The 24,996-nt window shown below is 42.0% G+C and overlaps 3 protein-coding genes across 4 annotated transcripts; 1 reads left to right on the plus strand and 2 right to left on the minus strand.

The window, feature by feature from the left end:
* Positions 1–3,755: 3,755 nt before the first annotated feature.
* On the plus strand, positions 3,756–8,974 carry LOC103988151 (F-box protein At5g39450). 2 transcript variants are annotated; one of them, XR_010497319.1, is made up of 3 exons: positions 3,756–6,106; positions 7,938–8,114; positions 8,340–8,974. XR_010497319.1 is itself a non-coding variant. In XM_009406693.3 (2 exons), the coding sequence occupies exons 1-2, from the start codon at positions 4,258–4,260 to the stop codon at positions 8,357–8,359; spliced, it is 1,869 nt and encodes a 622-aa protein (XP_009404968.2). In that variant the 5' UTR covers positions 3,764–4,257; the 3' UTR covers positions 8,360–8,974. The 2 variants fall into 2 exon arrangements, 1 of the variants encoding a protein (XP_009404968.2); XM_009406693.3 differs by lacking the exon at positions 7,938–8,114 and having other exon boundaries at positions 3,764–6,106.
* Positions 8,975–9,033: 59 nt separating this feature from the next.
* LOC135640429 (NAC domain-containing protein 48-like) lies at positions 9,034–11,131 on the minus strand. The gene is made up of 3 exons (XM_065154844.1): positions 10,495–11,131; positions 10,145–10,419; positions 9,034–9,855 (listed from the first exon to the last, which is right to left on the minus strand). Exons 1-3 carry the CDS (start codon positions 11,114–11,116, stop codon positions 9,397–9,399), a joined length of 1,356 nt encoding a protein of 451 aa, XP_065010916.1. The 5' UTR covers positions 11,117–11,131; the 3' UTR covers positions 9,034–9,396.
* Positions 11,132–13,620: 2,489 nt separating this feature from the next.
* On the minus strand, positions 13,621–24,504 carry LOC103988153 (beta-galactosidase 3). Its single transcript, XM_065154317.1, has 18 exons — positions 24,205–24,504; positions 24,013–24,108; positions 23,797–23,909; positions 23,635–23,701; positions 23,427–23,514; positions 22,553–22,701; positions 21,971–22,059; positions 20,619–20,724; positions 20,433–20,520; positions 20,193–20,311; positions 19,213–19,374; positions 18,131–18,324; positions 17,528–17,634; positions 16,509–16,606; positions 15,864–15,971; positions 14,733–14,843; positions 14,315–14,526; positions 13,621–13,947 (listed from the first exon to the last, which is right to left on the minus strand). Exons 1-18 carry the CDS (start codon positions 24,373–24,375, stop codon positions 13,821–13,823), a joined length of 2,205 nt encoding a protein of 734 aa, XP_065010389.1. The 5' UTR covers positions 24,376–24,504; the 3' UTR covers positions 13,621–13,820.
* Between the last annotated feature and the right edge of the window lie 492 nt (positions 24,505–24,996).

Raw genomic sequence — 24,996 nt, forward strand, 5'->3', positions numbered from 1 at the left:
GATGTCAAGGACATGAACTCTTACAGAGGCAAGAGTAGAATCATGTTGTTCCATGGGTCCTTCATTCTGACGGAGTGGACTCATCTTGCATGGTGCCAAAGACGAAAGGAGCTTCTGGGCACATGCACCTTATCTCGGAGAAGCATTTGATGGAGGAACTAAGGCGACTCAATTTGCGGAGGCGAAATTGGGTTCAGAAGGCCTTAGCACGGGGCAAGAGGACTCAGAGGTGGGTACTCTTGAAGAATATGCCACAGTATTGCCATTCAAGTTGCCATGAAGGAAGCGGTGCGCAGCAGAGATTGTGCTGGTAGGGGCAGAGGCCCAGGATCCAGACAATGGTGCACAAATTACAATGAAGTCAGTGGACTTCGGGAGCTACTAGGCGACGAACTATCCTAGAGTGGTGCTTCATCTAGGTGTGACCCAAGAGTGGGTGGATGAAGGTCGATTGCTAAATGAGCGAACAAAATCGAAGGTGAAAGAGACCCTGCGATGTATTGGCATAGGCCACACATGGAGGGTTCACAATTCGAGTTCAACCCACAAGGATCAGAATGTAATAGAGATGTCAACAGGAGGCGACATGGTGCAGCGGATCGTGGTGGAACAGTTCGTGGCAAATGCGATACACACGATCTAGTCCCGTGAGGGATTAGATCATATGGAGGTATGATCGGGAGCTACTGGAAGCACCACTTCGGTGAACAACACGACAGCAAGAAGGGCTATGGATTTAAGGAGTGAAGGCCATGGTACCGTAGAGGCGGGTCTTCCGTGCGTGCATCGAATTTTGCATCAGATGAAAACCTTGGTCATCAGCATATGAGGGCTGTGTTCCACCAAGGGAAAAGTTCGAATACAAGTACCAGTGGGCCCCATGGGGGGGACTTGATCATGCAGAGGTATGATCGAAGCAGTTGGAGAGTTGGACTGCTCTAGAGCTCATATTCGCTTAAGGGAGCCCGACAAGTCAAAGGACAAGGCCGAGTAAGCGAACGTTGCTACCAAGGAAGCTAAGGAGAAAAGAATCGGTGCAAACCCTACAACGTGATGGCAGAGGCCATGCATGGGAGTTGCAGTCTGTCTTTCCATCGACCAAACAGACTGCTTGGAGAACATAGAGGTGTTGAAGCAGGGGGTCGAAAGGGGCGAGGAAGCGACGACGAGTCCAGAGGGACTTAGCTACCCAAAATCAAGCATCAGTTAGAATGGAGGTGGACTCGGAGGAGTGCCACAGAGGCATATCTACTGATTGTGAAGAAAAGAGATGCAGATGCGAGGCGACGGATAGTAGTGCCATGAGCATGGCAGCGCCATGGTACCACAGAGGCGGGACTTCCGTGAAAGTCATTGATCCCTTGCTCTCATGGAGGGAGAGCGCTTGGTCGTGAAAGGGGCCGAGGAGGTGGAGCATGCAGAGGCAATCTCCAAGTACCGAGACAATGCTGAAGGGCAAAGGCCGAGGAACCTCGTAAGACCGGTGTTAATGAGCTTCTCATCAAGATAGCCGAAAGTGAAGGACTTCGGGTCATGCAAGAGTGCATAACCAAGGAACGAAGCAGGCAGTACGCGGTGCTGCACCTTTGCTACTCAGTGGAGTAGGCGGCAGGGTTGATGGAGAAGACGGTATAATCCCAGAGGCGACCAAACCTATGAGAGAATTACTCCAAGTTGGGGTAAAAACTTCCTACATTCCAAAAGTTCGATGACATTGAGAAGGTGAATCACAGTAACTAACTCAAAGCAAGGAGTGCAAACACTTCAAGTGCTTCAGAAGTGTGAGCAAAGAGCAGACGAAGGTTAGTAACCAGCTCGATGCATGGAGTACAACCTGGAGGAGGCGGGCGAAGTCAAGTTACCTTTGCCTTCTCAACCCTTAAGAGAATGGGCGAAACCGAGTACCCCAATTCTCTTATCTATCCAGTAGAGGAGCTCTGCACAAGTTCAAAGACCCTTCGAAGATAATGAAAGACAATAGTTGTCAAATCCTCACCAACGATGATCAATGCTATTGAGAGTAGATTGTCTGCTTCATTTCCCAACAAAATGCCAATCGAAAGCGGAAGTGATGCGAACCTACTTGGATGTGACAAGTGAAAGAAGAGTCAATGAGCAAATTTTATGGAGGAAGGACCCAAAACTTCAGAAGTTTGCGAGACGATGCTCGTTAAAGCTTCAACAAGCATCCACCCAGTTCAAGCAGCATGAAAGATTTGAGAGACTGGCGCAGTAAGGATGGTATTTTCCTTCATCTGGGGGATCCGTAGGAATCAACAATGATAAACACAACTCAGCCAACCCCACACCAGAGTCAGAGTCATTGGTGAGTTGAAGCAGCTAGGAGCCAAGAGGCGCATTGTAGCTGGAGCAGAAGATTGAAGACTCAGCAAAGGCGAGGAGTTGTAGTGTCGACAAAGGCTTCAACGAGGACGTCGAAGGAATAAGTGGAGGAGAATGTCACAGATAAACTTCTAAACAAGATGTTTGATGTAATGCTTATGTATGTCCTTGTCTTTTGGCATGTTCATGCCTTGTACAGCATATAGAGGGGCGGTTGAAGGCTTAATAGTCCCATTTTAGTTAGGTTGGTGGCATCTTTACTTTAGACTTATGAATAAAGGTTGTGTCATGTGGACACATGTGAGAGATTTTTAGTTTGTAATGGACCATTTTACCCTTTATTGTGCAACTGTTCAGAGTTTGTAAAGTCTGTTTGTAATTTACATTGTCTATGAAGTGTTTTTCAGAGATGTTTGCTTGTGGATCCCGATTGAGGCGTTCTCTCTAACTCGTTCTCTCTTTTGTTGGTCCTAAGGGACAATTGGAGGCTTCGAGGAGGCTGACCTTTGCGGACGGACACACAAGGATGCCGCATGACTTCCGTATGACTTAGGCAAAACCAGCTAAGTCCGTACAGATCAGTGAGAAGACTATTATTTCCCTGTTTGAAGCCTCGGTTGAGAGAGCCTGATATGGAATACCTTTTCCGGTTGTGCTTTTGATACCCGTTCACTCTGTCCAAAGTACGCTACCTTTCTCATGAATGGATCTGAGATGGCTCCCACCGGGACCCACTCGAATCGCGAATTATGATCAGGTCGGTTAAGCGAGTGCGGTACAACGTATCGCCTGGGAATTCCTTCCATAGGTGTGCGAACCCCTTTCGTGTCCCCTTTAGGTCGAATTGTTCGACAAGATGGGTTTTACCCACGGCTTTTATTGGGCCGTTATATGGGCATCACTTGCAAGGCCGTAATGCTTTCCACGTGTCTTTGTGTGCATCCCATGCATCATTCTCGCATGCGACCGCAGGTTTCGGACCAGTCAATCTTGCCGTCTCAACATGCCCTGTTACTTGTCCCTCTCGTGTCTCTGCTCTCTTGTTTCCGAGCAGCTCAGATTTCTACTGTCAAACCTCCTCATCTTAATCCACGAATGAAGTTTCAGATCATGTCCATCCAAATTGGTCGAGGCCACAAGTCGTCACCTGCTTCGGAGATGACAGAAGGAAAACGAAGTGATTGACAACCCATAGTTTTCTGGAGGCTTCTTCCTTGTTGCTTTCACCTCTGTGAACATGATTGAACTGCTCTACCAGTTGAAGCTGAAACCCTAGTCAATGTTTGACTTTTCGGAGTCTGAACTGAGTAGGGAATCGGAACACGAGTGATCATCCCAGGCGGCAATCATCTTTCGGATCAGTAGCGGTGAACAGAGGCGTGGGAACATTGATTGGTAGAACTCCTCTGGATAAAGACTTGGTGTGCCAAGAGACGATTCACATGGCAGTATTGTGACTGCACATCTCCACAGAATGTGAAAGCATAAATAAGTTGCTTGCGGTATGACACACCACATACATCCACCTCAGGATCTAATGAGGTGCTGATTTCAAACTTGCTGAGCACTAAAGAAACAAACAGCATATGAATCAATTAGATTGTGCAATTTACTACCATTCCACAGTTGAGGAGCATCTGTTCCTGTTCAGTCAGTCATCTTTGCTGCTGCACAACCGAGTAGTAGACTCTCCCACAGCTCACGGTTGCATTGTAATTTTTACATATAAAACCTGCTCCTCTAGTGAGCATCTTCTCTGGTTCACCTTTGAGAAGAGCCAAGAAAGGTTCTACCTTTATGGCTCTGTGCTGAGATAAGAGTAGCAAGGAGCTACCTTCTGCTCGACTTTGGCCTTTGCTCTAGTATTTGATCAAGAAGAGAGAAGAAAGGAGACTCCTTTGCGGTTTGGGAACCATGTCCGGTGGGGTGGCGGTGGAGGCGGAGGATTGCGGCTCCGGTTTTTTCTTAGGGCTGCCGGACGACGTGCTGGCGCTCATCTCTGCCGGGCTCCACCACGGTGACCTCTGCGCTCTTGCCCTCTGCTGCCGCGGCCTCCATGCGGCCATAGCGGCCTCCGAGAGGGTCTGGCTCGCGCAGTGCCGTCGCCTCGGCCCGCCGCCCCACCTCCTTTCCAGGTGGCGAATGGGCGTTCGCTCCTACCGCGCCCTCTGCCGCTTCCTCGCTGCCGTCGCACCGCTTCTTGGCATATGGGTGCATCAGAACCCGGAGCTGGGCAACGTCGTCTGCGTCATCTGGGGTTTCCTCTCCATCGTCGGCGTCCGCGTCATTCCCCAGGAACTCGGGCCCCTGGGCCTCGACGCTGGACCGCTTCTCTGGGCGCCGGTTTTCGAGATCCTCGCCGATGCCAACGGCGCGCCCTCTCGCTTCTTCCTCCACGGCCGAGACTGCGGCTTCGACTGCCTCTACCCTGGCTTCGTCCGATCCATCGAGTCCTCTTGCAACGTGCTCTTTCTAGAGGCCGATGCCCGTCACATAGTCTCCACCTTTCCCTCGAAACAGCATTTGTTCCCCGCCCGGAGCTTCCCTGCCATTTCTGAATCCAAAGGTCCAAGTTTAGGAAGACAATATTGCCGGTCGTATGCCACCGTAATCTACCGTTCCTTGGCTGCTCCGCGGGCTTCTTCCCTTCCCTTCAGCCGATTGCCATTTAGAGATGGCCGCCGGCTTCTAGAATTGGTGGCGGCCAGAGTCCGCCTCAAGGTCCCCCGGGACCTGGCCTCTGCTCCTCTATTCGAACGATCCTCTTTTTGCGATGATGCCAGTCTCTTGGCAGATCGAAGGTTGGAGCTCCTCGAAATGCTTAAGCTTAATGGAGGATGGATCAATCGGGATGTGGCTGAGTTGGCATTAGGCTTGATGGAGCACCAAAGTGCTGAAAACATCAACGCCATCGACGACCGGCCATGTCCTGCTGCTCACCAAGGGAGAGCCTTTTCCTCCATAACTGGGTACTTGAAACAATTCATGGGCAGGTCCAGCATTCCCAGTGCATCCTGTTCGATTTCGAGAAATGGGAGTTCTTCGGGCAGCAGCAAGAACAAGCATGCGCAGCTCCAAGAGTTCTTGAGGTCAGGCGATCTCATCGGACTGAGCTTACGAGCAACACACATGAGGCTAACTACGTACAGGGCATGGCCCAACATGCACGACAGCAGGATCGCGCTGTATAAACTCCCATTACAGGGTCCAATGGCTGGCCGAGAGTATGCAGGCCTGTGGGGTGGCACCTTTGGCTGGCCTCCGGGACAGCCTTCTGAGGGCAAATCAGAGAAGGCCTTGTTCTTCTTGTTGCTTTCTTACGAGGAGGTCGAAGGTCATCTTCTGCTAATCGGCACCAAGATACTGGAAGGAACCCATTATGTCCTCCACCCCAATGGCTCGGCAATGTTCATCGCGAAGATGGATGAGATAGGATCAGAGCCATTCCCATGGGAGACTAGTGCTGAGTCTCTTCAGGTGGAAGTAAAAAATAGTTACTCCGGGGAGGGGATTGTGAGTGGTTATGGGTTCCAGTACGGGTTCCAGTACCCAGGATCGAAGCCTGGCTCCTTGTTCGTGCTCCAGAATGGACTACTTGCATTTGTGTGGAAGGAGTCGAAGTCTGTCCTGACCTTGCAGAGAGTAGACTTGCAAGAGCTTCTAAAGAAAGGAGAAAGAGTGCCCGTGTTGCCGCCAATTGCAAACTTTGCCTATCTTACAAAGTCTTACTCTAACGTCTTCGCAGGCTTCCCTACTAATTCAGGTCATTCATCTTCTCCAAACTATGATTAGCCCTGCTTACGTTGCCATTTCAGTCTATTTGATTGGAATTACAGAATGATTATCTTGAATTGACAGATTAGCATTTCGATAATCTCGAGTTTCCTGTTAAGCTAATTTCAGTTGTATGCATCTGTTAAGAGTATGTTAGTGTAGGTTATTATCCTTTTTTACTATGTTTTCATTCTTTCTGTAAGCTTCTTCATGATTATAAATTGTGGAAACTTCAACCAAGTTTCCATATGACTTCATTTGCTGTCTAATATATGTAGTTTCTGATTCATTTGCAACTGACCTGTTTATCTATCTGACCACAGAAAATGGCATGCTACTTACTGAAGCACTTGCCTTCTCTGAAACTTTATGACTTGAAAAAAAAAAAAAAAAACACCGGGAGACCACTTATCAATGAACTTTCATGAAGTCATCGAGTGATGGACCAACTAAGATTCGGATGCTTATTTGTGAAGTTCTCTGCGGAGAAAGGCTTCTTAGGAGTTTAGATGAAGGGGTTCGTGGCAGATGATAGGACTCAGTTTCAGAATTATGAGGTGAATGGAAGAGTGATCTGCTGCTATGCGGTAAGAATAGCTTGATGTTATTTGTGAAAGGATAATAAGTCATGTACTTCCAAGGATGTAGTAATTAAACAAGTAGAAGTTGGGAACGGTGACAAGGAAAATGAAATCATGATCGAGGCATAAAAAGAGGCCTAACATAAATCTTAAATGGACTTGAGAAAACAAGTCAACTAGAAGAGAAGACGAGACAAATTAGTCAAGGTTTTCGGCAGAGGATGTTGTTTTCAGTATTCAGATGATAGTACTGGTAGCTGTTTAGAATTATGATGATGCCTTAAAGAGTCGAATTGGCGTATCGCAAGATCAGCTTGTTCTTACCAAAAGGATAGCAAGTCATGCACTTCTAAACATGTAGTATGAGTTTGGGGAAAAAAAAAGGACTAAAAATACTGAATGAAACATAAGAAGAGGCCTTACATGAAATCTGTATATTGCCACCAAAAAACAAGTCTACTAAAGGAGACAATAGGAAGCAGTTAGAGTGCAATCTCAAAGCAAGATTTCATTTACAGGTATAGAGGATGAAATGATTGAAACATCCATATGAAAAAGAACAGCCCAGTGCAAAAAATACTCCATATAGAGTGGGGAGGGTCAATGTGTTGCGAACCATGCAAACAATGATGATGATTAGTTTATGGTTGAGCATTCTTTTAGAGCTTAGTTATTTTACCGTACAAGTTGTTATAGATAAGTAGATGTTATCTAATTGCCATCATCAGAAGTCATTGTGTGATACATCTAATGTCGTTTAACGTGACAAGTTTACTGTTTTTGAAATATAACAGCCTGTAGAACTGAAAAAAGGTTTTGTTTAACAAAAAAGTCAAAATAGATGTGCTATAGAAAGAGTTGCAAATTCCAAGCTTGAAATGTCTCTACTTTGTAACGAGATGCTAGGAGGAGCTGTGAACATAAATAGAAATGATAATGAAAGTAAAAGTTATATTCATCAATTTTAATATCCTTAACGCGGCCAAATGCAAGGATTTGGTAGCTGGTGGGGGACGCTTATGGTATATAACAAGTGGTGAACTTGGCATCTAATGCTTCTGGCATATATTTCATGTATAACAAGTGGTGAACTTGGCATCTAATGCTTCTGGCATATATTTCATGCACACGAGAAGCAAGGAATAGAAGGAACAAACACATTCTGCATACAATTCTATACTCCCTGGAAGATAAATGAAAAGTCTGATCACTGTCTTCATTATCTTTTTGTTGCTGCAGGTATCATACAATTTACATATTTTTTGAGAGGCAATGCCTCCAGCATACAAATTTATCTCGTTTCCTGCACGAACAAGAGGCCAAGTATCTACCATCTAGCATTAATAGTTATCTAGTTTTATCCAGTTTCCTGCTTGGATAAGGAATATGAATAGGCTTCTTTAGATGTGGCATCAGGTGCTCATTTTATCTCTGAAGTATACTCTTGGAAACCTCCATCTTATTTTCTGGTAGCAGTTTAGCTTTGCAACCATGAAAGATATGTTAACCAGTAGATCACATACAGGAAAATGGTTAATTGATCCAGTTTACTTTTTTGGCTCTTGATGTCAAGCAAGACATCAAAATGGTCAACCAATCAATGTTTGATAATGCAAATCCTAATTCTGCTTTTTTGTACAGGTTTCATTCCACATATCTGATAAATCCTCAAGAATCAAGTGGTTGGAAGCTGCCAAGTGAGCATCGACTATAGGAGTTTTGTGAAGCTCATACGATTAGTGGGCATAACTCTAAAACCGTCGTTGCTCTTGCTCCTGATCGAGAAACGGAGTAGACGTACTAGTGGGTCTCTGAGGTCGATGCTAATTGTTCAATGTTGCAGATCGGAATTTGCCTTTGTTCAAGCTGGTTACTCGATTTAATTGTGTTGGTCCATCGAAGGCAAAGCACCAACTCTTGAAACATGACAGACTGCAGACCAAAGCTTCTTCCTGTTGGCACAACCAAAGAGAATGTCTCAGAAGCTTTTCCACAGATTAAGCAATCAATCTACAGTGTCAAAGGCCATCCTTTGTCTTCATGAGATTTCTCAAGTGTGAAACCTGTTTGATGGCTACTTAGTTTGTCCTCTCTTCACTACATCTGATAGAATCTACGAGGCATATTGATCCGGGCAAAGTGTATTCAGTCAATGAAGCTTTTGATAAGTACCGAACGAACTTATCTTCCGTTCTACAATATGGAAGAACATTGTAGAATTATCCCAAGAGCATATTTATTCTGAGTGAGAATTCATGAATAAAATTAGTGGTCAATTGTGTAATCTTTATGCTTATTTTTCATGATCTACTTTTCATTTATTTAGTTCATGAGATTGAGATTAAAATCGGAGTTTTTTCTTCATAATATACAAGACTTTTAAATGATGAAAATACCATATCTGACAAGGTATAAGTATCTACCAAGACTCCAAATACTAACACTTCAAATCAAAGAATGGTGGCTATGTAGTATGCCCATATCCACACTCACATCCCTATAAAATCTATGACGCGTTGACTCAGCCCGGAATCGACTCGGTTTCATCGCTGCCGTGGCGACTCCAGCCGTCCGATTCGGTTGGTCCCGTGACTGACGGCCGGAGATCATCTTCCAGACGATTCCATTTCCACCGCAGCTCGCGGAGTCGCCACCGTGTCAACTCAGTTACATGTCCTGCGTGCGGCTCGTTTGTAGCTCAAAAGGGCTTCCCCAGGTACGTGAGGATGTCCTGGAACGGGTCCCTCGACTCGGAGGAGAACAGACCCGGTTCGATCTGGGAGAAGACCGAGCCGCCGGCGGCGGTAGCGGCGGACTCGAGGCCGAGGGCCCGGTCCCACTCGGTGGTGGGCCGCCACCGCGGCTGGCTCTGGACCTCCCTCTCGCACGTGAACTCCGGCCGCTCCGAGCAGCTCGAGTCGGCGTGCAGCTTCGGCATCGAGTCCGACGGGGCAAAGCTGTACACCATCTCCGCCGGCACGTGGGCGAGCGGCGATGGTGCGTAAGGGCCGAGCACCGGCTTCCGCTCCTCGGGGCTCGTGGCTGGGCCCGGCCAGACGCTCCTTGACACCACCGGCTTCCCATCCGTGTTCCCAAGCTTCTCCGAACCGCTGCTTCCTTTCTTGTTGTAGATACGGCATAGAACCCAGTCATCCAGCTGCAGTCCGACACGTCCCACATGTTAGTACATCATGCTGCTTTCTTGTTTAGATTATCTATCACCCAAGAGGACACGATGACTCCTCTCGTGCACTGTTCAAACGATGAGGATTCCTCACCGGCTCACCCTGATAGCAACCTGGCAAGTTGCATCGGGATGGTCACCCACACCAATAACGGAAGAGGATCCAGTGCACCTCCCCCACCAAACCAATAAAATTACGATACCCGTCAAAGACCTCGGCCCTTTGCATGTATTCGATTAATATGGTGGGTGCACAACGTACCCGGAGCGAGTTCTTCTTGCGGGCGGAGCGGTCGACGTCGGCGAGGCGGTACTCGTGCATGATCCAGTTGGTCTTGTCGCCCTTGGGGGCCTTCCCGATGTAGAACACGAGGGCCTTCTTGATGGCCACCGGCTTAGGCGATCCGACCGGCTTATCCGCACCGGTCGCCTTCCAGTACCCCGACCCGGCCGCCCGGTTCGGCCTCGACCCGTTGGGGTACTTCCGGTCCCTCGGCGAGAAGAAATACCACTCCTTCTCCCCGTACAGCGCCATCCCTGTCACAGGCAGCAGATCCAGATCACACGGCCATCACACGCGCGGACGAGACCGTAAGCCAAATCGAAACCTACCTGGGAGGTGCCAGGGGTCGAACTTGTAGAGGTCGAGCTCGGCGATGATGGGGACGGCGACGGGGAGGCCGGCGCACCTACGGCAGAGGTAGTGCATCACGAGCTCGTCGTCCGTGGGGTGGAACCGGAACCCGGGTGGCAGCTGCAGATCTCCGCCGTTCATCGTTCGATCCCTTCGATCCACGCCCGTCGGATCTCCCGCGTGATATATTAAGGCAGGGAAGGGGAGAGAAGCTTTAAAACTTGGAAAGCCACGAGCAGAGCCACATAAATAGACGCGAAAGGGGTGCGGGTGGGTCGAAGAAACCGACAACGCGGTGGCAAACCGGTCGAGTGCGGGGCCCAGGCGGTGGGCAGCTTCGAGAAGGACCACCAGCCTCCGTGTCACGCATCCAGCGGCGGTGGGGGGCTTACCTAGCGAGGGTTGCGGCGGGATTCTGTCATGGCTTACGTCACCTGTTTCGTCGCTTCCCGGCCCGCGGGTCCCGCTAGGGCTGACTGGGGGTTTGGCCGTCGCTAGCGCGACACGTAGCTGGTACGGATTCGCGTTCTTTTTTGACGTGGGTGGATAAGGATGCTGGACGCGGGTGAAAGAGATTAGGTACCCGAGCACACGATTCATTCCAAGCACTATAATAATAATAATAATAGAGGAGGGAAAGAGACAAAAGGTATGAAGCGTGTTGGGCACGTGAGATTGGAGGAATTCACTTCAGTTGCTGACTTTTTGGCGCACACCTTTGACCGGTCCCAAGTGTCATCACGATCTGTTCGTGATTCGTGCAGTAAAGAAACTTGCGGCCGTTATTCCAAAACCATGTGCTCAGATTGGATGATGACGTGAATAAAAATGTAAATTAGAGAAGGAATTTTACCTAGAACGTATACGTATACGGTCAACGCGTACCGTACGAGAACGATCCCATCATCCTATATATAGTAATACCTATCTAATTCGAGTGGGGGCCCACTAAACTGGAGGATACGTATGGATAATCGTTACGCGTGGATTCCATATCATCACATACAATAAGATAAGCTAGAAAATATAGACGAACTCCAATGATTGTGTGTATTCGTGTCAGCAACTGGAATCCGGAATCTGGTTGTGTGAATCTTTGGAAGAGGTGCGCAAGATACCGTATCACCTGCCAAAGCTTTGACTTGGGACAAGAGAAGAAACCTTGTATTGTTGGACTCTTGGAAGAATACTTTCTGTTTGTAAGTTGTATAAGAGTTATCATCACCATCTGATCCGATAAGATCATCAATTTCTTATGAAATACTTAGATCCAAGATAATAATAATTTATATTTATTTAAATTCTATTTTTTTTTTTTAATGATGATGAGACCACTTTTGATGGATTTGATTTGAGATGGTCAATTTATAACCACTGTTTCAATGATATCACAATAGTAGTAATATATAGGACTTGGGATAAGATAAACTCACAAGTATTTGTCCTTTATGCTTTGCATTCAAAGTCAATAATTGAGAACTTGAATGAGACAAGTACACAATATTGAACATGATTCCAAGTTCCTGAAGTCTGTACCAACAAAATCTCAACCTGTATCAAACATGAGAAAATAAATTGCCAAGTCCCAGCATAATTGAAACTCAGCTTGTGTGCATAATATCTTTATATTAAATATGACTGCAGACCTATCAATCCATAATTAAATATGCCATACAAACAATCCTGTAGGTTGGATGATACAAAGCAACAACTGTGAGAAGCACATGCAATGTTGGGTTCCAGCATTTGGTATCCATCCTGGTCATCAGTCAGCAATCTCTAAAGTAATAATATCTCATCGACTAAGAACACTGTTCTGCTGCATGGATATTTAGACAGCAGCTGTTCCAACACTGCACATGGATTTAGGCACCTTCACCTTATCTTTGATTGGGTATTGCCCCCCTTTTAGTTTCATGTTCTTGATGTCTTTATCCATATCCAGAAAACAAGAAAGAACAGAAGAGAACAAGTTCAGAGCACATGGTTTATGTAGCAAAACAAAGCATATCTTTGCTGTCTTGGATTGGGACTTTGTTGCATGCATTAGGGATGCAGATTGAGATCTGATTCCAACAATTGGAGTTGGGTCCTTAGCAACAACAGGCTTTACCCACCATCACTTCTGTGGCTCTCTTCTTCAACAAGGTTTCAGCCCTCCTGTGGCATCACTGATGTCCTCAGAACATGCATGGAGTTGTGCTAAATATCTGGGTGATCACAGCTAGAGTGGACCTCATTTTTATGTGTGTTGCAGTGCAGTAATCAAGACCACAATTTGATTTGTCAGGGGAGTCAATGCACAGCTACTTGCACAACAAGATGTCAACTTTGACCTAATTTCCATGTGTTGTATGCTTTGATTGTCAATTAGAATTATATAAGTACTACAATTAAATATACAACTGCAGTACTATCTCACTAGTGATATTAAATTATCAATTAAATATGATTCAGAATTCTAAAAGCATTTGTAGGATGATAATAATCATAGGATCGCGACACGGATTATTAATACTTCAGTTAATATATCTTGATCATTTTGACATTATAAATGATCTTTGAAGTTTTTATTTATTCGTTATATATATTTTTTGTTTGCATCATACCAAACAATCCAAATGACCTTTGAGCTAATACCATTTATATTAGCATAGTAAACATACAAAACTTATTGATAGTCTTGTTTATCCATTGTTGTGCATTTAGATTTATCATATGTGGTTTATTATTTAGTCTGCCAATTTAAATTTAATCCTTAGTTTATTCATTATGTTAGCTTAATTAGCTATTCGGCAAGTGATCTCAATAATAAAAATATTATGATTATGTATATTATTTTTTAAACAATTCTTTGATTTTCTTAAGGAGCAAAATAAACACCTGTGATTGTGATTGTGATTGTGATACCATAGATTACTTAAATATTTAGGATTACCATTTAAATCATCTACTCAACTTTTGATTATTCAAACTGATATCTTCGGAACGAACGTATAAAATATATTAAAAATGACTGTCATTCTATTTAATTGATACTGATGATGAATCAACAATCATAATCGATAAGCATTATCATCAGGATTATAATACTATTCCCATAATTTATCATCATGCAAGATATTTGATATTCCTTTATTTGTGTGAATGTCGATAAATAGGGTTGAGATGTATACAATAAACACAACATACGCAAGTCTTCTTTCACATGCATGGAAAGCAAATTATTCATTAACCTACTACGTAGCCGCATCTACTCATGACATCTTAATTTCTCTGCAAGCTTCAACAGCCGGTGTCTTGGTTATGCCGGTGCACCTGCCGTCACACGTCTTCTTGCAAAGGTGATCCGGGTAGGATCTCCCCCTTTCTCTTCGAAAAAGACGAGTGTGTTTCCTGATGGCTGAAACCATGATCTTGGAACATGGTACCTGTGGTCAAAGTTTAAAGCACACAAGGAAGTCAATACCCGAAGGAGAAGAAATCTTTGGTGCAGATTTTTGTAACAGCAAAGACTACAAGATTTTGTTTCTTGAAGTGGATTAATTAGTAGGTGTAAGAGAGTACAATGCAATGAAGATTTCGAAGAGAGTTAGTATTTTTCGGAAACTTGTTACTGAAACACAGACCACATATTAAGTCATTCATATAATTGGCCAAATAAAGAGAAGATGAAGAGATCTTGTCAGCTGAATGAGGATGCTAGATTCAGAGAATTCATGTGTAGGTTCTATAGAGGAGTGGAATCATTAAACAGAAGAGTAGAACAACCAATTGAGATTTAGGAAGAGAAAGTACCATCTCTGGGAGATCTCTCCACATCCTGTCCTACATTTGTCTGGGGAAAATGGGCCTCTGTAGTCACAATTCTGGTTGCACTTGTTGTATACAGAACTTGTTAGAGACCAGTATCTTCCAATGGCTTTGCCATTCAGCCAGGCCTGACCTTTCCACATGGACTGCATGTCGAGTGCAACTGGTTCATTTCCTTGGGGAGGAGCAATTTCTACCTGCAGTGAAATAAGAGTCAGAGAATTTTCACTCAATTTATTAGATTGAAGGTTGAGGAAGAGCAGAACAAGCTAATAACAATGATATATACCAATGACAATTGCAGCACAGTTTTCATGAAACTTAGCATCTCTGACTTGATGTTGATAAAACCCTTTTTAGGATAATAAATATTAAGAAAGATCAAGAAACGAACAATTAATACCTTGTACCATGTCAGAGGTTGATTTTTTGGAGGATCAGATGCTGGTGTCCACCTAACATCATGGTTACCATCTGCCTTGAATATATTTTGATGCTCTCCTTCCAACCCAATCTGCAAAGAGAAGCACATCATATTATAGAGCTTCTTAGGTGATATATTTCCAAGAATTAGCACTGTCAAAAGGTTGTTGCGTTTCTAAGCATTAAAATACCATACAGCCAATGACATACCTATGCAAAAAAATAAACATGTAATCTTAAAATTCAGTCTCTCAAACTACTAGAAATGAGGAAGAGAAGATCTTAATTTACGTTGTTCCGAATGCAAGTCAAAAGTCCTGATGCCACCCTTGTGAGGTACTGACCTATGACATAATAACAGGTTGTTGACTTACTATGAGTAACACCTGCCTAACTAATCACTATAATGAACACAATGCAATAAGCAAAAAAAAGAAAAAGCCGGAATGCTCTTTCCTTAGAAAATTTAACTAAATGTTGAAATAAAATAATAATTTTAATAAAAGAGCTAAGCCATCTCCCAGTAGATAAATAATTTAATGTAATGGATTCTTGAGTCAGAAAAAGGGTAAGCCTTGATGTCATGGATTAGATTACCCCTTGTCGCAGAAGCAAAACAACCTCTTTCTTTGCTAAGAGTTAAGGCTGCACACATTGAGCCTCCCTAGACCTAATAATGTCGAGAGCCTTATACTTGGCTTGCCATTTTCTGTTCTTGGAGTCCAAGCAAACATACAAAATAAATTTGGCTCTATTATTCACATGACCACAAACATGACAAAGAATTTCTGTTCAACCACTATGTTACTGTCCTAGATTAAATAATACTTGTATGGTTAACTACAAAACCAATTTCTATGGTAGCAAATGACAGACTATATTGAGAGTTACAATGCCATAACTTGTTGCATTTTGTTCATATACAACACAGAACCCCCTGGAAACGAGCAAAACTAAGAGTCATCCTGCAGTGGAGGCAAGAGAAAACTAACAGCATTCAACATAAATTTAGCTCCATGATAGTCGAAACTTGAATACATCACATATAAATGCTAGCAAACAGTTTTGAGAATTAAAAGCTCACGATGGATACAGTAGCCAATCTGATTACCTTATATGCCCATGCAGCTCCTGACAAGTCTAAACCTCCATTTCTAAGTCCAGATATCTTCACGCTGGTTAACCCTGCACCTAGCCATTCATAAAAAGGTCCTGCATTCTTTGGTTGGAAGACAAAATATCAGAATCCGTAAGGAGCTTATAGACCGGTCATGCCACTAAAAAAACATACCACAGTTATTTTTAGACCAAGAACAAGTATTTACATTTTCAGTGAAAATTTCTTAGACACCCAGTTCAAAGTTGCTGTGTTGCTTTTTCAGAGATCAAATAATTGCTGTCCATACAATTTTCAGTCTCTATCATGGTTTGGAGAGTCTTACGCATCAATGCACATACCGTGTGCATGACAAAGAATATAGAGCATTGGCAAAATTCTTAGATTGTTAGAAGAATTAATTTTTCTTGTTTTTAAAATGAACATTGGGGAGACCAATAATATATGATGCATTAATACAGATATTTGTTACTCAGAAACTCCTTGAAGATCTATGAGGCAGATGATAGAAATAATGACTTGAAGAGCTGTAGTACATTAGAAAATCCTTTTACTCTCCACATATTGTCATTCTGGTTTTCGGAGTAAGACATATGTTATAAGCAACACTATCAGTTAAAACAAGGCACAATTACTTACTTGCAGCCCAACAGTCATGCTCAATAAAGCAATTTCATTTACCCCTGCCCTTAGGGTTATGGGAGCCTCAAGATTGATAGTATAACCAGAAGAATTGGCTGTAAGATAAAAGCCATAGGAATCATCAGTCAACTTTTATGAGTTAATAGATATGGACATATCCAAAGAGACTTGAATAGCATCAACCACTAGATGCACATGATTTAATAGGACAAAGGCGATGAAGTAGCATGAAAAGCAAGAGCGCCAGAGTTCTGTATTGTCTGCCTTATGACTGCATTTGATGACAACTGAAAAATCATTCATGTGAAGTCACAGTCTATATGCCATGTTAAGTTTCACAGGAAAGAAGGCAACTAGAACCAGCATTGAATGAAGCAGATAACAAAGTGTTGTAATCAATTTGAAGTGGCAAGAGGACCATCTGTGGTTGTCAATGATTAGCTTCACAGGACATTTCCTTAGCCTTTACTTTTAAGGCCCAAGATTGTCCTTATTATAGTTATTGGTCTGCTCATGCAAGATTAATGATAAATGACTAGTACAACTAATTGAATATCTACATGTACATATGCATTACTATGTATGTATAGGTGGAAGCGAGCACATGTTAATTATGTATTTGTGGAATTCCACCTCCCCAGAAACACTAGCATCATACTAAATATGTTCTATCTGTGGTCACCATTTGCAATCTATCAGTTCAAAACAAGGCTGTCTATGGTAGGAAAGATGAAATTGCTCTATGGGAAAAGGTGACTCCATGGAATAGGCTTATCGATGGTTCCCAATAAAACTTCTAAAGCTTCTACAATAGAGCAGTTTAATCTTCCTCTCTGCATTTGCTATATGTATTATATCCATAAAAGCATTATTATGAGTAAATCACAAAGATTTGGCTAACAAACAGATTCTTGGAATGTGCAGATAACCAAGTCCGGCACCAGAGTGTATCATATTTTTACAGCAATGATCCATGGTGAAATGATCTATATATGATGAGAAAGTCGGGAAAGAACCTTGAAGTTGACCATTTACAAAAGCCTGAACAGCATGGCCTTTAGATTCAACCATCAGAATTGGAAGACTCCCATTACTAAGAAATTCATTTCCATCTATATAAAAACTGCATTTATAAAAAAATTAAAGAAAAATTAGTATCTACATTGCAATCATGGACCAACTTTCATGAAAAACAGAACAGCTAATCACATTGTTTATGTATATCTAAGGCATCATGCAGGTTCCTAATGCCATATGTTATCAGATGATCTCTGAATTTCGAAGAAAGAAAACGTAACTAATGATGATATCGGCCTCTGCAAATACAAGGTTTCCTTAATGCTGAATTAGTTGCACTTGCCAAAAAAAGAATTCTTCCAGATCAAAATTATTCTCTAGTAACTATGTAACAAGATGAGTCTCCACGGAGACATCCAGGTTGTTAGCACATTTTATGCATGGTCAAGTGGTCAGTGCTTCAAGTCCCATTGAGCATATAGTGAATTGTGATTGACGTAATAACTGTGCAAAGAAGAAGGAAAACGAAAACTATCTGTCAATATGGAAGTACTGCAATAAACTAGCAAAGAAGATAACAAAAATTGCAGAGTTAAGCTTACCTTGTTGTATACCAAAGATAATCAGTTGTATCCTTTGTCGTATTAATATGATCTACAAGCTCATTTTTAATAAAATCAGGTGCTCCCCAAACACCAGCTTTCTCTGTGTAAACTTGCCAAGATAGCTTTCCTGAACCTGCAGATGCTTTCAACTTCTCTGGTACCATTTCTACTCGGGAATTTTGTGATCGGACCTGAATAATAAATACCAATCGAGACTGTTAGCAACATCAAAATACAGGAATAAGAATTTTAATTTGCTATAGTCACAAAATTCTTCAAAGACATAAATGAAAGAAACACAACCAATTTCACCTTTATATTTCAAGTCCTGATCTATATTTAGTTATCACAGTGTAGCAGCATTTTCATTGGTATGTAACAGTGCACTTAATGCCCAAAAAGGCCTTCATTGCAAGTTATCATAAAGGTATTAATTAGTATAACATAATGTTGCAATATTTAGTCGGCATACCGATGATGGAAAAGGCAGACATCTTTATTTAGTAGTTATTTAATAAATGGAACTTGAGATAGCTAATCTGGTACAACACATGGTATAATGCTTACTAGCACAATACATGTGCAAGTGTATGTGAAGCTGTTCATATGATTCTTTGGAATTTTCTTTCTTATAACCATAATAGATATTAGCATTTCTCTTTTGATCAAACAAATATTACTGTCACAGAGTTTCCTGTCATGGTATGTGAGAGAAAGTTACCACCTAGTATTAAACGAAGCAAATGCCTTGTCATTGTAAAGAAAGCACCAGAACATGAGCACTAACATGCATCTGATGATGTCTGAATTTTGATAAAAAGAAGTTTAACAAAATGCTCTTTAAGTGCTTCAAAAGTGATCTTGAAAATTCACTGTATGCTTAAATATTTGAATTGAAATAGAGTATAGCTAATATTACAGCTTATATAAGCAGGTTTTGCATCTCTGTCTATCATTTAGCCCCTCATAATAGATATCATATCAGGTAACAATTTGAATTTGGTTCTTAAGAACTATAGGATATACATTAATGTTGCCCATAGTATGTAAATAATAAGTAAATGGAAGATTGAACATACCTTTGCAGTGTTGAACACAACATTCTTGCAATCTGGAAGGATGCTGACAGACCAGGCTGGAAGATTGTATCGTACATTCCGAAATATGACCAACTTATCATTTCGTTCATCCACGTTAGCAAGGAATGCAACACACTTCCCTGAGTGTTCAAAAATATCAGCCTGCATAAGCAAGAAACTTATGTTGATAATATAAATAAAACAGAATAGCTGAAACCCACCAAAAAGATAATTTAAAAGAATGAAGCCTATCCTCTTAATGTAATGACCAGTGAAAACATTAAACTTAAAGAGGAAGACATAAACAGCATGCTATTTCATGAGTATTCCAAGACTTGATTGGCACTTTTATTTAAAGTGCACTTATTTGATAATAGGTTAAAAGTCCAAAAACATGATAATATTTTCCAAATAAGATTCATGAAATAGGGGTGGGAAAACATAATTAGAATGATATTAACCGTATAGGTGTACTTTTTGGCTCTCTTTCCTTGCTGGGGCTAATTATAGATTATCCCTTGTAATTAGCTACTCTTAGCATCCCAGTCCCTATACTTTCAAAAGTTACATTAAGATCCCTACACTAACGAAAATAAAATATTTAACTCCATTACTCCAATAAAATCCATCTCTCTTGATTTTTAACTCTATAAAATTATTTTTTTAATCATATATAAAGATCTCAATATTTCACTTTCTTAAGTATAGAAAATCCAATGTAACTTTGAAAGTGTAAGGATCAAAATACTAAAGGTAGTTAATTATAGGAGATAATTTATAATTAACCCTTAAAAATGATAACAAATTATAAAATATACTTGCATTTTGTAGTTATTACTTTATAGTGCTTAATTTTTTAATTATGCATAAAGTGGATATATTTGGGTGTCACTATGCCTATACAAACACATAAAGAAATACTTGGTTTTGAACTTAGTGAGGAAACTATATCATAGGAAAAAAAAAAGAAACTGTGTCACCTCTTGATGAGAGCCAAGAGACAGAAACTTTGACGTGCCATAGAGCAAAGTTTGTTCACATAATTTTATGGCTTCATGGAGCTCCTTCAGATGTGACCATTTTGGGAGCCTAACCAACCCTAAAATGCAATCCATCTTCATTAGTGAAATCAAATATCAAAGAAATAAACCTTTCAATTAAAATTTAAAAAATATTAGTTATTTGTAACTCAGTCAATGAAAATCTAGAAAGTAACATACCATATTCATCTATTGGAGCATCATAATCATAGCTTGTAGTGATGAATGGTCCCCCTGAAGTGCGACCAAAATTTGTTCCACCATGATACTAAGAAAAAGATGTGAAGTGTGCATTCATTGTTTTCAGTAGCATGAAATAATTTGCAATCTCCTACCAAAAAATATAATGATTTTTAAAAGACATACCATGTAATAGTTTTGCAGACTACCACCCTTCTGAAAAAAGCGAGCAACAGCAAATGCAATATCCTGAGGTGGTCTATGAGGCTTTGCCGTCCCAAAATTCTGAAACCTGGAAAAAGGTTACATTTTAGCATTAGTAAAAGCCTAAAAGATCTGTAATTGAGCTTACAACAATGGAAGTAAAAAAATTGTGCCGTGAGATTTTGTTGACATAAGATGCATCAAAGAGATACTATGGTTGACCAGATGCAGAGCATAAAATCATAGAAATTTACAGCCAGCAAGACCTAGAAAGATTATAGTGCTCTGGATTTGGGGCATTAGGTAATTCCTCCAGTTTATAGTTAATAAAGTAAAGCATTAGAAACATATTTACAGAAGCATCTTCCAGTTATCACTGAGAACTAATCAGGTGCGGAGTGGAACAATCAAGAAATCATAGCCTCTTTGCAAGTCTTCTTGGGTATGGGTCTGAGTTAGTCTCAAGCATAAACCTACTGACCCCACTTGATTCAAATTCTCTTTCTTTCTCATTTCTGAAAGCCAAAATAAAATTTGCCTTAGTCCACCAGATTGATCCAGTCCAAACCATCTTGTCCCAGCCTGGCTTATTCACCAGCTACAATGATCAAGTTTGAGTCAAGAAATCTTGTCCTGATAGCAAGTCTCATCAGGTTCAGATAAGTTCCTATGCCCCTTGCACCCAATATCAACCCAAACCCACCATTTACAAAGAATAAGATAGATTAGTTGGAGAGAATACAAAAACCCAATTTCTCCTCCTTGTGCTGGGAACATTGAAAATGTTTATGCATGCACATATATCAATGTTTTCCTTTCCCAAAGAAAAGGTGGAATACCCATCTATTACGTATGATATGTTGGTTAGTTATTTGATCCACGTCCACTCTAGATGAACCTTATTTCTCTCACCTATCTCTCCCCTTCTGACCACCATTTCCACATATCTTAACTATTGTGAACCTGTGACTTCCTTTTCAGATCAGAAACAAGTTGTCCCCATGTGTGAATATGATTCTAGCATGCTAGTCTCTATAAAGTTAAGGTGTCAAAATCATAATACATAGAAGCTTCACTTATTTGACAGACCAGAGTGTTGTCCACAGATTTGGACCAACATACTTGCATCCTTAAATATCATCTAAAATATAATGAAAAGGAAACCAACTATATCCACTCAAAGTTTACGTATTTATTCTCAACTTCTCATTTACTCACATGTAGTTTATTTGGAAAAGCCAATTCTATAAATTAGATTCTCCATGTCAGAAGTTAAACTTGAGAGTAACACTTTAAAAGCAAAGAAGATAATGCTGATTCAACATAGAAATTACCATCCAGGCCAATTTTCTGTCCAAAATTTTGGTTTGTTCGCAGAACTTGGTTTGAATTGATCGCAATAAAATGAGTTGCAAGTATTTATCTGCAAGTTTGAAGAAGAAAAAAAAAATCAAACTTTAGTCGCTACACGATAATATGTTTCTAATTTTTGAAGCTGTGAAACAGGGATTGACACTAATATAACAATGATGATACATATAAATGTAAAGAGCCATAATTTTGCATTCTCACAAGTTGAGTCACAAGATAAGAGACATGTAAAACAAGAAAGAATAGCAAATTCTGTTTGATTTTGCTTGATGCACTCTATCTGATAGGAAGCAGCTACACTGTCTTGGAGTTCCAATTGAACAGAGTAGTGAATTATCTCTTATGCATTGCTGCTCTAACTACTTAACACAAAGTTTGAAAAAGCTACTGACAACTTCTTGTCAATAGCTTTGTCAGTCAAAATAAACAGTGGTTAGCAAGTTCCATGCTGTATATTATATTGGCCTACTACCATTAATCTGAATCCTCAAAAAATTTGAGATGGAATCCAGAAATTGTACACCAACAAGGATATGAACCATTACCACATTATCAGGGGCATCATACTGTTGGCACATGATCCAAGGTACACCAATGTTTTGAGAGAGTGCCATATTGGCAGCCCACCTTGAATATGACCTCCCCCCATCACCATACACTGCTTCAATATCTCCATATTCATTTTCAATCTGCAGTCAAGCCAAAAAAAGGAACGAAAATAAGAAACTGATTTCAGTTCTTGAGCTTCAACGACAATAAAAGAATGATCTTTGATAGGATTTTTGAACAAATGACAATAAATGAAACAGATAAAACTCAGCCCTATCAGCCATCGATGATCTTTCACAGTGGTAGAGCACTTTCTATTGGAACGAGGAAGAACACTCTTATATCATGCAAAAACTCGAAAAGACTGATAGAGCTATGAGGCTACACCTTTAGCTGGCTATGATATATACACACTTCGAAGTTAGATCAAAATTCTCAGTTACAGTTTCTATCTTCCACTCTTATTACTAATAAGCAAGGTCTTCAAAACAGCTCGGTCAGTCAGCACTGAAAAGAGGTAACAAAAGCAATATGGTCTGTAAAACTAAGTTCCAACGAAAGTTCTGTTCCATGCTTGGATGCTATTGCAAAATAAGCTCAATATTAAAGCACGCCCCATTTGAAGGTTATCTAAATGCATAAAACGTGCTCGCTATGCGGATTGCAAGAGAGGATTGCGATCATTTGGTCAATACTTGTAGTTGAACCATGAGGCTGGATTGAGCTAACTACAATATTTGGGAAGGCAGGAATTGTAGAGATAACAGTAGATTCAAGTAAAGATGTATGAGAATCAAATTTTTCTACAAAGAAATCAAAGAACTTGGTCAGTTGCAGAAATTAAATGATAGTTAAGAGCAGTTGCCTGAGCCAAAATGATATGGCCTCCTTGTGATGCAAACAAATTCTCTCGCTTCATCATCTGCACTATGAATGTGGTGAAGCTCGCCATATGACTCTGAAAGCCAACAATCAAAGACAAACTCTTGTCTGTCAGATTACACTCCGCATAGACAAAAAAAACCAAGAACATGCCGTTCCCACCAAAGAAAGATTGAAGCTTTATTCATCCTCAGACCTTGAAAGGTTCACTGTCAGTCCGGAAAACAGTCCCCGGAACATAGTGCAGCCAAACCGGCACTCCCCTGCATGGCAAATCCAAAGCCCAATAACAATCGAATCCCCTCAAGAACAAAACCAACAGAGGTGCAAAAATCTGAACGTCACTCGGCATACACACCCGTAATTCCACTCTGCGGCCACAAATGGCCCAATGCGAAGGATCATATACATGCCCGCATCTCTGACGATCTTCGCGAACCTGACAAGATCGAAGCGGTCCTCGAAATAAAACTGCAAACAGAGAGAAACGGCAGAGGAAGCGGGTTATGTTGAGGAACATATCAAGCAGGAGCGCGATCAAGAAACATGGGAAGGGAGTTGGAAGGGAACTGACTTGGCCGGGAGAGGGCTCGTGACCATTCCAAAAGACGTAGGTCTCGATGACGTCCACGCCTCCCCTTTTTGCCGCCGCGACGAGGTCGGGCCACATCTGGGAGTAGGATCAAAGACCGAGAGTGGCTTAGAGAAAGAAGAAGCAGAAGAAGAACAGCAACATGAACAACAGAAAGGAGGGTGGAGAGCGTACGGCGGGGACGCTGCGAGGGTAGTGAATGGAGGCGGAGATGAGGAGCTTGCGCTGGCCGTCGATGATGAGGGAGCGGTGGTCGAAGGTGACATTGCGCGAGACTGCAACAGAGAAGAAGAGGAAGAAGAGAAAGGAAAGAGAGAGGATGAGGAGGCCAGCGTTCTTGGCCATGGCTGCAAGTGTAACTCGAGCTGCGGGAGGCCATCAGCTGAGTTTATAGAGACGCCGGGAGGCGGAAGGAAGGCAGGAGAGGAGAGAGCGTGACAGCTGCGACCAGCTAACCCTGTGATTTCACCGCAGGGAATCGCGGTAATTGCAGTTGCATCGACAACCATCACTTTCCGTGCATGACACTGAGCAGCGCAGGCGATTGGGGAAACCCAAAGGAACAGGGAAGGCCATGTCGGTCCGGGTGCGCGTCGCCTGTCCTATCGAAGACGGGATCCAACAATAATCGCCATACCATTATTGTCCAAGCGGGACCCACGTCCCATGCATCTCCCGTACCTGAATCCTGTGCCGACTGGGTCCAGTTGATCCTATCCGGGAGCAGACCATCTGTCGGCGTCTGATTTCCTTACGAGATCCTAAAACACACGTACCGCACACATACCGAACACCTTCTAAGAGACCGGATCGTGGGGCCCACACCATGACTTCCACGTGGGAGGAGGAGGGCGCAGGTGGAACGCGGGTAATTAGACCAAAGGAGAACGAAAGCCTTTCGTTGCTTACGTGCGGAGATAATAAGATACTCCAATGCAAAAGACTTCGGTGGACTTCTTTTTAGAT

The sequence above is a fragment of the Musa acuminata genome, chromosome BXJ3-6 (assembly GCF_036884655.1).
Source record: "Musa acuminata AAA Group cultivar baxijiao chromosome BXJ3-6, Cavendish_Baxijiao_AAA, whole genome shotgun sequence".
Taxonomy (NCBI): domain Eukaryota; kingdom Viridiplantae; phylum Streptophyta; class Magnoliopsida; order Zingiberales; family Musaceae; genus Musa; species Musa acuminata.